General features: G+C 46.8%; 1 protein-coding gene across 5 annotated transcripts in view; it reads left to right on the top strand.

The window, feature by feature from the left end:
- Positions 1-14814, top strand: part of MAS1 (MAS1 proto-oncogene, G protein-coupled receptor) — a 30817-nt gene extending 16003 nt beyond the window's left edge. For 2 of the 5 annotated variants that reach the window (XM_082405770.1, XM_082405769.1), the window contains one exon: positions 3221-14814. In XM_082405770.1, coding sequence (XP_082261896.1) covers positions 3256-4233 — 978 coding nt within the window. In that variant the 5' untranslated portion in view covers positions 3221-3255 and the 3' untranslated portion in view covers positions 4234-14814. Of the gene's footprint in view, positions 1-907 lie in introns of all 5 variants that reach the window. The other 3 variants (XM_082405767.1, XM_082405766.1, XM_082405768.1) reach the window with 2 other exon arrangements.
- Positions 14815-15191: the final 377 nt, after the last annotated feature.

Genomic DNA, 15191 nt, shown 5'->3' with positions numbered 1-15191 from the left:
TGGGATCTACAGTCGAGGGCTCCTATTTCCTGTTCACCCTCTGTCACCTCTCTCCTGGCCTCACTTTTCTCCTAACCCTATTGAATTCCTTAGTCTATGTGCTGTAGTGTGTCCCCCACTTTCTATGTGCTATAATGTGTCCCCCACTTTCCATTGCACCAGCCTGGTAGTACCCCAATCCTGGTTAAATCCATCTCTCCTCTTTCTGCACACTCACACCTGGACAGCTGAGCCATAGCTGGAGAAAAGCACACGTCATGCCAATCATCTCTCTTTAAATTCATGAGCACTAATCCAGGCAAGCTCTAAGGTTTGCCCGGAAATCTTGCTCTTTGTATATTTACCCAGTCCTTTCCCTCTTTCACCTAATTACTTCACTTCTTGCCCTCTCTCCTTAAACCCTTAACATCTCCTCACTCTTAGCGGATGACCTTGCTCCTGACTTTGCTGAAAAAAGAGATACTGCACATTCAGAAGAGAACTTCTTCCAACTTGTAACACTCCCTCTTCACTCGACCCACCTGGCTGCATCTTAAACCACACACTCTGCCTTCCCTCCTGTTCCCATGAATAAATTATGCTCCTAGCTTCTCAGTTTCTTTTGCTTCCTTCTCTTCATTCCCCCAAGAGCTAAACTTTGAAACGCTCCAAGCCTCAGTCCTTGGACTTCTTCTCCTTTTTAATGACCCATATTTCGTAGGTTATCTCATCTAGCCTCATGATTTTACGTTTCACCTCGTTTTTGTGTGTGTGTGTCTGTGCATGATGATCTTTATTTATTTATTTTTAACATTTTTATTGGAGTATAGTTGCTTTGCAATGTTGTGTTAGTTTCTGCTGTACGGCAAAGTGAATCAGCTATACATATATGTATATCCCCTCTTTTTTGGATTTCCTTCCCATTTAGGTCACCACAGAGCATCGAGTTCCCTGTGCTATACAGTAGGTTCTCATTAGTTATCTATTTTATACATAGTAGTGTATATATGTCAATCCCAATCTCCCAGTTCATGCCACCCCTCTCCCCGCTTGGTACCCATACGTTTGTTCTCTACATCTGTGTCTCTATTTCTCCTTCGCAAATAAGGTCACCTGTACCATTTTTCTAGATTCCACATATAAGTGATATTATACGATATTTGTTTTTCTCTTTCTGACTTACTTCACTCTGTAAGACTGTCTCTAGGTCCATCCACATCTCTGCAAATGGCACCGTTTCGTTCCTTTTTATGGCTGAGTAACATTTCACCTGTTTGCACACAGCCTACCTCTGCTCCCACACCGCAGCTCCCGACATGCTCTGAGACAGCTCCGTTTGGCTGTTGCATGAGCTTCCCAAGCTCCGTATGGCCCCTCCCAAACTGCTCCCCCTGCACGTTATCCATTCAGCAAGTGGCTACAAACTCTTCCCTTTTCCTTCAATAACTCATATCTCACCTGTAAGCAATTCAAATTGCATCCAGAATCCAACCATGTCTCACTGTCTCCAAAACCACACTCTGGTCTGCGCCGTGGTCTGTGCGTTACTTTTCTCTGTGGTGCTTATTACGATCTGACATCTATTTGTTTGTTGCTGTCGTTATTAGTTATTGGTTATTGACTGCCTCCCCACTGGAATATAAACTCCAAGAGGTTGATGCTTTGTCTGTTTCATTCATGGCTGTAGCCCAGTGCCTGAAACAGTGCCTGGCCTGAAGTTGGCACTGAAAAATATTTGGTGGATGAACTTGAGGAATATGGCTATCTTACCTACAAACTTCAAATAAAGCCTGGTCTGTACAGCAGCTCTTTGGTCAGCCATGCCATGGAATTGTGAATTCCGGTCCTTGTGTTTGGCTCCTAAGGGTACTGGGGTCTATATCTTATCTAATTATGAAACAAAAGGAGAATCTGCTCCAGTAAAAATAATTTCCAGGATGTCATCAGAACAGCTGAGGGAAGGGTTAGTGGGGAGAGGGGTCTCAGGACCATGCAGCCAGGGACCTCTGTGGGCTCCTGGATCAAACACTGGAGAGGAAACTAGCCTTTTCACCAGCCCACCTACTCACACAATATCACGTCTATGTACGGTTCTGCCTCACGTGAGCTCTTTCAGAAAAGGCATCTATCTACAAATTAACTTTCTAGAGGTTAATTATTTTGCACATATAGGACCCTGTTTTGGAAGGACCAAAAACAAAGAACAATGTTTTACCACCACCAAAAAAAAAAAAAAAAAGCCAAGGATGTCATGAGTTGGAACAAAGGAGATGACCTCTGTGGGCACCTCCCTTTTCCATTCCCCAGTGGTGGAAGTGGCTTAAGTATATTTGTTATATAATAGGAAGAGGGTGGGAGCCGTGCATATGTTTATTTAGCAATTCCTAAAGTGTGAGGGAAAGTTGCTGATAATCTTTGCTTTGCAGTCTCAAATATTTAGCATTTTTATTGGTTTTGGGTTAGTGCTTTGTTTGGTATCTGTCAATAGTGTTTTGCCACATGGTCTGGACTATGGAGCACGAGGATATGAATACATCTTGTTGAAACGCACCATCTGTTCCCCAGGGATGGTTTGCAGGGCATACCTGGTCTGAGTAGGTGCACAGCTTCGTCACAGATATTGAGACCACGTAAAACACATACCTTCTAATTGTTCACACTTTTGAAAATATTGGTACCCTATTGAACATACTTTTTCCATATTGAATATTGGTACCCTATTGAACCACATAAAACACATACCTTCTAATTGTTCACACTTTCTTGAAAATACTGGTACCCTCTCAATCACCCATCATTTATGGCACTTTATGCATTAAAAAGTGACAACAACAGCGTTGCCCAAAGATGTATTTTGTCATCCCATTTTAATGTGATGAACCTGGTCTCTCAGACCAGGAGATGAAGGCCCAGAAGATGAGATGGTTTTCAAAACACCATTCAGAAAGCTCGGGCAGACCAGATATGGACACCAGGAATTTGATCCTCTTGTTTTGGCGGATCCCCTTTGGCGCTGAACCACAAGCAAGTAGTAATACAGAATCAAAGGCTATCGGGGGGATCAAAAAAGATTATTAAATCAGTTCCCTCTCAGTGAAATGTCTAATTTTATCTTCGTTGGAAAGAGAATTGTACAGTCTAGTAAACACTTTTTGTATAACTTGAAGGTTATCATCCGTAGCTGAAGTCTCCCTTTTACTGCAATTCATCAACCTTGATTTTTTCTTAAACTTATTTACAGAAGAATACCTGAAGAGCCCAGGCTGAGGTCCCCTCATGGATGAGGCAAACGGGACATCATTTGTTGCTGAGGAGTCCTCGAACGCCTCAACCAGCGGGAACACCTCAGTAGCAGACCCGCGTCGGGAAATTCCCATCGTGCACTGGGTGATCATGAGCATCTCCCCACTGGGCTTTGTTGAGAATGGAATTCTCCTCTGGTTCCTCTGCTTCCGGATGAGAAGAAACCCCTTCACCGTCTACATCACCCACTTGTCTATTGCGGACATCTCCTTACTCTTTTGCATCTTTATTCTGTCTGTCGACTATGCTTTAGATTATGAGCTCTCTTCTGGCTATTACTACACGATTGTCACATTGTCAGTGACATTTCTCTTTGGCTACAACACGGGTCTGTATCTGCTGACAGCCATCAGTGTGGAGAGGTGCCTGTCCGTCCTGTACCCCATCTGGTACCGCTGCCATCGCCCCAAGCACCAGTCAGCATTCGTCTGTGCCCTCCTGTGGGCACTTTCCTGCTTAGTGACCACCATGGAATACGTCATGTGCATTGACAGTGAAGGACAGACTCACTCCCGAAGTGACTGCAGGGCGGTGATCATCTTCATAGCCATTCTGAGCTTCCTGGTCTTCACTCCACTTATGGTGGCGTCCAGCACCATCTTGGTAGTGAAGATTCGGAAGAATGCATGGGCGTCCCATTCCTCGAAGCTGTACCTTGTCATCTCGGTCACCATCATCATATTCTTCATCTTCGCCATGCCCATGAGGCTCCTCTACCTGCTCTATTATGAGTATTGGTCGACGTTCAGGAACTTGCACCACATTTCTCTTCTCTTCTCTACAATCAATAGCAGCGCCAACCCTTTTATTTACTTCTTCGTGGGCAGCAGCAGGAAGAAGCGGTTCAAGGAGTCCTTAAAAGTGGTTCTGACCAGGGCTTTCAAAGATGAGATGCAACCCAGGCGCCCGGAAGACCACACCACCACCACTGAAACTGAGACTGTTGTCTGACAGGTGGAGGAAATTGTGGACAAAAACAGTAGGACGCAGATGAGCTATAGTTTGTGCTTGGGATGCAACTGAATATCTCCTAAATACGATATAGAAGGACACCTTACCCCATATGCATGAGATGCTAATTAATGCTGAGACTGTACTCTTGCGCTGTACCTTCTGGAAATGCCTAAATACGTGTTGGAACTCTATCCTTTCTGTAGCTTTCAAAAATCTCCTTCTGTTCCTCTTCAGCTCTCCTGGCAGCATTTTCCCATGAACTATAAAAATTACTCCAGCAGGAACGTTTACATATGTGTACAGGAAAGGGTACAAGTATTTGATGGACCTTGAGAAGGTGAAGCCATATAGTGGGAAGAACATGGGTTTTGGAGTCAGGCTGACTCTGTCCTTTGCTGCTGGTGTGACCTCAGGTTTAACCCCCAGGGACCTCATTTCCTCAGTATAAAATGGTAACAGTAATAGTCCATACCTCCCGGGCTTGTGGTGAGGATGAAACGAGAACATGAGGTATGCAAAGCATCTGGCACACCTCAATGTTAAGAAACCTCAGTCTTTCTGATGCCTTTAAGTAGAAGAAGAAATACACATTTCTGTTCTGTAAAGCACAGACACACACAAACACAGACATGCATACACACACACACACGTGTACGCACAACTCTATGGTGTACAAACATTGTTACATGTTTTTAAATGTTGAATGTTCTTTCTGTTTGCTACATGAGAACTTTTCATGCGACAACACTTCTACAGAAAACATCTGCAGATGTTATAACCCCCCAACCATCATGTGTTAGAGCATCATTTCCTGTTGTGAGGGAAAGCGTTTGGCTACCAGTAGAGGAATTTCTCACGGCTTCCCTTCCCTCTGTGGGAATGCTTGATGTAAAGAAAGTCTGTTTTGAAATCTTTTGCTGGATATAAATGTTTATGAATGAAACTTACTTCACGAGTTCATGAGGGTGATTGGGCTTTTGGAACCTCTCCACTCCCCCTGCCCCGCCGTGCCCCCATGAAGTGGGTGATGTATTTATAGCCACAAAGTTCCCGCCTGCAGGCAGGTGCAAGGTCCTGAGCATATTCTTCTGTCATTCCTGGAAGGAGGCTCAGCAGCAGGGTCTGAGGAGAGTGTGGCCATATCTCAGAGGGAACCCGGACATTTCTCCCAAGACGGATCTTTGCAGGATTTCATTGGCATCTCAGTGCCCTGCTGCTTGCCTGCTGTGACTTGTGTCTGTACCTTCAGGCACAATGTCCCGGGTTTTAGCTGGGAAATCCGTCGTAGCTTATAGACTACGTTGCTGCGTTTGGTTTCCTGCTGCCCCTTCTAGACGCCCCACGAAAATGGCAATGCTTCATGTGGCTCTGGGGGAGTAAAATGTTCACGCCCATAAATCAGCTCATTAATATTTATATAACTGTGGGTCTCCGAAGGTTCAGAGAAGCCGTGATGAAATGGTTCTCTGTTACTACCTGTTTCTGCTCCATCCTCTTCCTTTGCAGGAAACGGTCGCCTGTAACCATGGGGCCAGCCTCGCTGGGAGCGATGTGCAAGGCTTTCCCACCCAGCCAAACTTGGAGGCAGGAGGCTTTTCAGTGGGTGATGACATCTGATTCAGAAACAAGGCAGCTTGCTTTCAGGAGCCCAGATGGGTGTGGAGCAGTGACATTTAGGATGATCTTGTTTTTGATTGAAAACAGAGCATCTTCGCTGGGAAAGAACAGAATATGGAGATCAGAATCACTCTCCTCTGTTCACCATCGTCTGCCCTGATGCCGCGCTGCCTCTGGGTTAGTGAAAAAGGGATCAACCTCATCTCATCTCAAAGGGATTTTGGTCTCAAAGAGGAACTTAAATACTCTTAGAAACCAGGAAATTTCTACACCGCTGAGACCACTTGTCTCTGGCCGTGACATCTGCCCTGTCTGTGAGCCCCCTCCGCGTCATCTCTCGCCCCGTCTGGGAGACCTCTGGTGGCCCTGGTCCAGTCACTCTCACTGTGTCTCCCTCATTCTCCGTCTCACCCAGACTGCTGAGTGGGCAGAGAACCCTCCCCATGGTCTGATTAGGGCTCCAGCCAAGGTGCAGTCCTAGCAGGCTGGCCTCTCGTCAGGGCCCCGTGACTCTTCCTCCATAACCTGGGCAGCTCTTCCAAACCCCCACTCTCTCTGAAATCTCTCTGTCTGGAACCTTTCCCCTCACTGTCGCTCTCTCTTCACTACCTTCGGTCATAGATGACTGAAAAAAAAAGAGTCAAGCCATTAGGCAATGACTCTCAGATCCCCCTCCATCTAGGAGGACCCCAATCTTCACCATTCCTTTCCTCTTTGTCTCCACTATGAAGATTTTTCTTCTCTTCCAAATTTTCCTGTCCACCAGCCTCCCAGACAATAATCCTACGCTTATATCAGCAACCAAAGTGGTTTTCTTTTCCTTTGGCTGCACAACGTGACATATGGGGTCTTAGCTCCCCGATCAGGGATTGAACCCATGTCCCCTGCAGTGGAAGCGCGGAGTCCCAACCACTGGACCGCCAGGGAAGTCCCAAAGTGGGTTTTTTTTAAAAGTGAAAAACCAAGTTTTTGAAGTGGTCCACAAGGTTCTCTGTGACCTGGCCCCCGTCTGACTCTCCGGGGCTCATGTGGCTCACTTCTCCCGCCCCTCCTACCTCGTCGAGATCCTTTGGAAATGCCAAGTGCACTCCTATTCCTGGGCCTTCCGCTTCAGTGTTCCTTCTACCTGGGATGCTTCCCCACAGGTCTCTCTCCCCCTCTTCTCTCAGGCTCTGGTCAGATGTCACCTCAGCAGGGGGCTCTCTGCCACCCGACAACAGCCCCTGCCCCCTCTCTTCTCCTCCCCGGTTCTCCTCAGCACTCATGATCATCACTGTGTCACACGTCGATTGGCTCGTCTGTGCCTCTAGAAGGTCAGCTCCCTTGTCTGTGCACCTAGAGGGTCAGCTCCCTTGTCTGTGCACCTAGAAGGTCAGGTCCCTGGAAGTGCAGCTGGAATCCACTGCTCCCCTCTCTGGGCTCCTTTTCCCCTGCAAACACGTGGGCTCCATCGCTTGCATCTTCACACAAACCAATAGTTCAAACAGGAAAGCCGTTCTCCACACTCCCGTTCAGCTCCTCCGCCATCTCTCCTTCCCTTCACAGACAACCTTCTGGAAAGGCCCTTGCACACTCATGCTCTGTGCTTTCTCCTTACCAACCCCCTACACCCCCGGCAGGCTGACTCCGGACCTTCCCACCACATTGTAATTGGCCCAGCGAGGAACGTGAGTGCCTTCCACGTTGCTCAGATGATGGGTTCTCTTCTGCTCATACCGTGTGTGGCATCTGACACGCTGACCATCCTCTTCCTGCGAATCTCTCTTTTCTCGGATTCCAGTTAGCCACTCTCCTTTCCAGCTCTCATTTTAATCCAATCCTTCCCATTCTGAGTCATCGCACCTCTGTCATTGCTCTTCCTCTGCTCCTCCTTTATTTATTTATTTTGTATTGGAGTCGAGTTGATTTACAATGTTGTGTTAGTTTCTGCTGTACAGCAAAGTGATTCAGTTATACACACGTACATATATGTATTCTTTTTCATATTCTTCTCCATTATGGTTTATTACAGGACATTGGATAGAGTTCCCTGTGCTGTACAGTAGGTCCTTGCTGTTTATCCTGCTCCTCCCTTAAATGTGTCTGTGTTGCCCGGGATTCAGTACCTGAGCCTCTGCCCTTCCCCCTCTGCACGATCTCCCTGGGGCCTGATCCACAATCGCTCATGTAGTCATGACCCTCAACTCTGCACTGACTGACAAGACTCTTCACTGGGCTCTAGTCCTGTACATTCAGCCACTAAAGGACACTTGAACTTGATGCCCTGTGACACCTCAAATGCAGCCTGTGCCGTCCCCACCATTCCTCCTGTATTCCTCTCTCAGGGTGACACCCTAGTCACCCTGTCACCCAAGCGATGCTATTCCCTTTGCTGAGATGGCCCTCCCCCACTCTTTAATCTGGCAAACTCCACTTATTCATCCACATCCAGCTCCGGCATCAGCCACTTGGCTGCGCCTGCCTGGAGCCTGACTTCCTGGGTGACCGTTTCACACCTTCTCTTTCCTAGTCTTTCTTCCTGCGTCTTCTTCCTGCCCTCACTCGCAGCTGATGCCTTGCTTCCCTTCACCAAGAACAGAAGCCTTCCACGTCTTACCAACACCACATCTTCCGATCCAGCCGCATCTCTCTGCACACAGGTTTCTCCCCGTCTCACTCTGGGGGCGCTCACCGAGCTCCTGGCTAAGGTGAACCCGCACACCTTTCTGCAGGGCTGCAGAAAGCAGGGGGAGGAGCCGTAATGTACCTGATCTCTCTCTTTTTTTTTTTTTTAATATAGATTAGGCTCAGCCCCTACTTTTTTTTTTTTTTTTTTTTTTGGCTGTGTTGGGTCTTCGTTTCTGCACGAGTGCTTTCTCTAGTCACGGCGAGCGGGGGCCACTCTTCATTGCGGTGCGCGGGCCTCTCACTGTCGCGGCCTCTCCTGTTGCGGAGCACAGGCTCCAGACGCGCAGGCTCAGTAATTGTGGCTCACGGGCCTAGTTGCTCCGCGGCATGTGGGATCCTCCCAGACCAGGGCTTGAACCCGTGTCCCCTGCATTGGCAGGCAGACTCTCAACCACTGCGCCACCAGGGAAGCCCGTACCTGATCTCTTGATAACACATACAGGAAGCTTCTTTCCTTTTTATTTCACATTTGACTCCCTAACATTACAAAGTCGTGTTGAGAGTAAAAATCCTCAAAACAGGAAAACACTGATAACCAAATGTGTCATTTATAAAACTGGTTCCCACCAAGCCTCCCTCTCTGCTTGGAATGCGGGTCTCTCTCCCCCTGCCTCACCAACATTTTTGTGAATCAGTCTCACGACAGTTGACAGTCAATGCAAACACCATGCAAACTGACTGCAAAGTTAAATTGGCGATCCTGCAAGGTATTTGGGGTTCTGTGGAGCTGGTAAGAGAAGTAGAGGTAATAACACTGCCAACTATTGACAAGAGAGCAGGGAGCAGAGTTAGACCTCATAGCAGTTGAATCAGAGGAAAATAAATAAGGATAGTGATGAGATGAGAGCTTCCCAAAAGAAGGGTTTTAATGTGAAACATTTAAGGAAGGGTCTTGGGAAAACTGATGAAGTCCTCAGGTATTTTTGCAAAAATTAGCCATTTCTCAACACTCAGCAAAAGTAACCATGAAGTAAAGAACATCATATCATGGTATTCTGTCATTAGCTCTTTTTTGCAGCTGACAACAAGAAGATACTGTCATTTCTCAAGGTTCTGTGGGATCATTGAGCTCAGCTGGGTGCTTCTCATTTGGGGTCTCTTGTAGCTGCCGTCAGATGTTGGCTGAGGCCGCAGGGGTCTGAAGGCTGGACTGGGAAGGAATCCAAGATGGCGCACTCACATGGTTGATGGGTGGGCCGCTGTGGGCTCCGCTGGAGAGGCCGTCCAGAGCTCCCACACATGGCCTCTTGATGTGGCTAGAGTTTCTTACAACATGGCAACTGTGTTCTGAGGGAAAAAGCTCCTGAGAATGAGCTTTTCCAAAAGGCCCCAAATCAACATGTGGTTGATATTACAGATATTCCCCCTGTTTTATTGAGATATAATTGACCTAAAACATTGTATTAGTTTTAGGTGTACAACATTACAATAAGTTTTGACAAAAAACAAAATAAAAATTTTTTTCATAATTTTAATTTTACTTTTCAAAATAATGTACTCGGCTTTTTCTTTTTTTCAGGATTTACTGTGAGCTTTTGGTCTTCATTTTAACAAGTTTCCTTTTTAAGAAACTTTTTAAAGAACGTTTTTAAAACTAGTCATTCTTGGATAAGGAGATCCTCTTCACTAATTATTATTTTAAAATGTGTACATATGCATGTAACACAAAGGTTTAAATTGTCAAAGCAGATTCAATGTGAATTATAAATCTTACCCAACAGAAAACTGATGATTCAAGTAACACAGGCAAGGGCAGGCACCGATGAAACATTCTGTCCTGGAGGAGCCCAAAACTGAGACGCATTTCTCCAAACGTCCCCTTTTCCTACACCAGAACATATTTTAGTTTCCAACTGACTGATGAGTTTTGAGTGATGAAGACAGACATATGGTTCTCAAAGGAAGACATTTAGGTTTGGGGCCCCTCTGCTTTATACTCTGTTACTTACACAGATAGAAAATGTGTATGTGACCTTCCCCTTCTCTGCCCCATAAAGCTGTATATTCCAAATTAAAAAAAAATTTTTTTATTTTATGTTGGAGTATAGGTGAATAATAATATTGTGTTAGTTTCAGGTGTACAGCAAAGTGATTCATATTATATATATACATGTATCTATTCTTTTTCAAATTTTTTTCCCATTTAGGTTATTACAGAATATCAAGCAGAGTTCCCTGTGCTATACAGTAGGTCCTTATTGGTCTATACATTCCAAATTTATTCACAATAATCAATCTTGACAGATCAGGTATATCCTGCTGAAAATAGGACCATTTCCCTGAGTACAACATTTTTACAAGGCAGTCTAACTGAGGTTAGATTCTCTTCAAGGAGGCCCAGTTGAGGTCATTCGTTCCCCAGGGCACTCCCTGTAGGGAAGAGAGTTCCAGGCAAACACTGCCTTTCTAATCTCTCAGTCAACACCAGACTAAATGCTTGAGGCAGAGACCTTGTCTTACAAGTAGGGGAGCCACGAGAGGACACTGCACTTGTGGTGAGGAGACGAGGACTAAAGCCTGACTCTCTATTTCCTAACTGTGCAAGAGTCAACACATAAACCTCTCTGATTCCGTTATCTATACTCAATGACTTAGTTGGAATTCCCCCCAAAGCAGAGCCTGAGGCAAGGATTTTGTGCCTATAATCTAAATATTTAGAAGCTCATCCCAGGGAGCACGAGAGGGAGTGAGGAATCCAGACAGAAGCAAGGAGGTCAAAATAGGATGACTCAGTGAGTATATGGGCCCAGGACAGTGGGGACCCTCTGAGGGAACACAGGTAACTCACCTCAGAACTGCCCTCCTTGAAGGTGAAGGTGGCGCCGAGCCGCCACCTCCTGCCCCTCATAGGCGAGGGTCACTTTCAGAGTGACAACATCCAGCTCTTCTGGGCCTGGCCTGTGCCAGGTGCAGTGTGGCCTGAGGTGAGCACACTGCTTGCAGGTGACCTCAGATGGCTCCGTAGCTGCCTGACAGCATCTGCTCTAATGGGGTAAAAATAACCTGCCTCACAAAGTAATTGTGCCAAGTAAGAGAGATAATGTGTGTGAAACTCTGTGTAAACTGGGGAGCAGCCTCCAAAAGTTAGCTGTTCCTTGAAGACATCACGCTAAGTGATGGACCACTCACAGAAGCACAAATACCATACAATCCCGCGTATGAGAGGCGCCTAGAGGAATCAAATTCCCAGAGACAGAAAGTGGAGGGGTGGGTGCCAGGGGCTGGGGGAGGGGGACAGGGAGCTATTGTTTAGTGGGGACAGAGCTTTAGTCTGGGAAGATGAAAAAGTTCTGGTGACGGTGGGGATGAGTGCACGACAATGTGAATATATTTCATGCCACTAAAATGTACACTTAAAAATCGTTAACGTGGTGAATTTCACGTGATGTATATTTAGGGAAATAAAAACAATCTGTGCTCACACTTTCGAGGCAGTAGGTGTGATTCTCAGCTCGCTCGATGGTATCTGGCCCTGTGATGAGAACCAAGCCCATGGTGCTGATGACAAAGAATGAAGACAGACTTCCTCTGTCACCCCGAGGGGCGTGGCCCTGGCACTGTCTCCAGGGACAGCGCAGAGACAGGAGGCTAATTAACAATACAGCTCAGAATCGGTTTTTTGAAACGAGTGGCGTCTCCTCTGAAGCAGCCCCACTCAGCCTCAGCGAAGCCCCTGCAGAGGCCACAGAGGGAGCTTTTAGGGCTTCGTGGGCCTTGCTGTTTGTGTTGCGATGACTCAACTCTGCCATTTCTTGTATGAAAGCAGCTGGAAACAATAGTAAATGAATGAGCACAGCGGCGTGCCAATAAAACTTTCTTTACAGATACTAAAAATTAAATCTCATGTAATTATACGTGTCATAAAAACTCTCTTTTCCTTCAACCATTAAAAAATGTCAAAAATTACTCTTAGTTTGCAGGAAAGCAAGTGGTGGCCAGCTCTGGCGTCAGCTGTACTTTGCCACCCTGGCTTAGAGTATTTTGGGAATCTCTCTTCTGGAATGGCCTTCAGTGTGGCAGCAGCACATCCATTTGGACTCCTGACCTCGCTGGTGGCAAATCTTCATTGTTTCCTGGAGATTGGACTTTGCAAAAGGACCAGCAGACATCCTGACTCAAACCTGATGGATGAGGCTGGTGTAAAGCTGAGAAATTTCATTTTTGGAAAATCATAAGGTGAGACTAGAAAACAAAGGAGAAATTTTCTATGGTAGAAATATTCTTGGTTGTAAATAGAATTCCAATGCTATGCTCAGAGACCATTTTGCTCAGTCATACCAAACTACATTCTCTGGATTCAGAGGGACTTATTGGAGTTTTTCAGAAACCAGGAATGAAATATTCATGCGTAAGAATTCTTGTTGGGGTTTTAGAAGGATAAAGATCTCGCATATGACTCTTGGGTACAGCATGAATAAACTCTAATTGCTAACAAATTAAAAAACCAGAACATTTCTAATATTGGGTTGATTAGCACTTGTAAGCTTTGTACCATCACCATCTTAATCTAGGAACATAAGCCTTGTCCCGAGTTGTGGGATAAATATTACAGGATATTATTTATGCAAAGGTCACGATCACACTGATTTATTGATGTATGCTTTTGATCAAAATGTACCCTTTAGAATGATTTGCTCTTAGTCAAACACAGAAAGCTAAAAATATTCCTTAAAGCAAAAACAAAATAACAGCACAATGAACCATCATTAAAAATCCTTCAGCCTGGGCTTCCCTGGTGGCACAGTGGTTAAGAATCTGCCTGCCAGTGCAGGGGACACGGGTTCAAGCCCTGGTCCAGGAAGATCCCACAAGCTGCGGAGCAACTAAGGCCGAGCGCCACAACTCCTGAGCCTGTGCTCTAGAGCCCACGAGCCACAACTACTGAGCCCACGTGCCACAACTACTGAAGCCCGTGCGCTTAGAGCCTGTGCTCCGCAACAAGAGAAGCCACCGCAATGAGAAACCCGCGCACCGCAACAAAGAGTAGCCCCCGCTGGCCACAACTAGAGAAAGCCCGCACGCAGCAACAAAGACCCAACACAGCCATAAATAAATAAATAAATAAATTTTTTAAAAAATCCTTCAGCCTCGTTACTGGTTGAGTGTGCACGAATGTTTATGGGAAATCGAAGTGGGCTCCCGTGTCTTCCTACCTTCCTTCTTCCAAGGAGAGAGGAAATCGATGGGGCCGGAGGGGCCGAGGGGCCCTTCCCCCCCTGCATCTGAGTCAGGGACTCACTAACCCAGTGAGGGCACGACAGCTCAGATTGTGTTTTTGGAGGGCTTAACACCCAACTCCTGCCTTTTATCTCTATAGACCAGAACAAGGATATTTTCAGTGTCAGGTTTGAAGGGCCTTCGGTTAGACACATGAAGTAGGAAGAGGAACGTTAGTTTCACATGGATGGAGTGTGTCCATCAGGTGGGTGGCCCGGCTCAGTCCTCCCCATCCAGCCGTGTTCTCTGGGCCCGTCCGTGGGGAAGGGGTGCAGCGCCCTCTCCCCAGGGACCTGCGGGTGTTAATCATCACTCTTAGCTCATTCCTGCTCGCTTTGGCTTTTCCTCACAGAACTTATTCCCCACTTTCTATCATTTTCCTTACTTGTCTTAAAGTCTGATGAACTGAGATGAGAGAAGACGATGCCAGTGAGGGCCCAGCATCATTGAGGCTACAGATGTCGGAGAGAACCCCTGGGTCCCCGGGCCCTCCCGGCACAGATGACGGCACCGAGGAGAACAGAATGAAATGATAACGCTGCGCGAGTGGCCTGGGAGATGGGGTGAACCTGTGCCCTCTCTGTCGGGTTACAGAGAGGCCCCTGAATGACCGGGGGTGCTCATCAAAGCTGGTCTGAGTTCAGTGAGGGAGCGTCGGGAGGACGAGGCAGGACACCTTTGTCTTAGGAGTTGAGCGGTATCTGCTGGATGACAGACTAACTCTGCAAGTTAGGGTTTCTCAGGAGGTGTCCCCAGAGAGGTCCCAGCTCCCGCCTCGGTCCACAGCCTGGATGAGGCCAGGGGACTCCTCAGAGAAAGAGTCCTCCCTCCAGGCCCAAGTGGCTCCTGGAAGGGTTCCTGGTCCACAGGGAGACCACACCAAGAGGAAGCGCTGAGATAATTTATAGTCTTTGGACAGAAGAGTTTCACGTCTGTTGAATCTAATAATTAAGATATTGGACTTGTATTTTACATGACTTCGTTTTTCACTTCATTTTTCAAGTCGTTTATTTTTGTTATATTTTGCAAAAGAAAGAGTCTGCAATGGATTGTTAATAAAAACAAAAGGATAATGTCCGTGGCCATGGATTGTTGGGAAGCACTGCTCCGAGGCTCTGTGGGCTTGGATCATCCCTACTTCTTCTCCTTTCTCCACCTGGGGAGTTGTTCTTAACTGTAAAGTCATGCTTTTGTGTCCTGTTGTGCTGTGCCATGTTATGCTGGGTACAGGAAAGCAGGCATCAGCGACCTAAAGAACGGAAAGTTCTTGGGTTTCTGTCGAGGAGGCTGAGTGGCGGCATCAGGGTTGGACGTCCTGATGAGTTGGCCAGGCTGCTGCCGTTGACACTGGCCTCATCCATCACCTGGACACCCCCGCGGAGGCCGGGCTTCGCTGCCTGCCGCCTCCGCCCGCCACACGGTTACACGCTCATCACATGTGGGCAGAGTCCTGG

Source organism: Balaenoptera borealis (genome assembly GCF_965194805.1).
Source record: "Balaenoptera borealis genome assembly, chromosome: 9".
Lineage (NCBI taxonomy): Eukaryota > Metazoa > Chordata > Mammalia > Artiodactyla > Balaenopteridae > Balaenoptera > Balaenoptera borealis.
The sequence above is the reverse complement of the archived record's forward strand: the minus strand, read 5'-3'. Positions and strand labels throughout refer to the sequence as shown.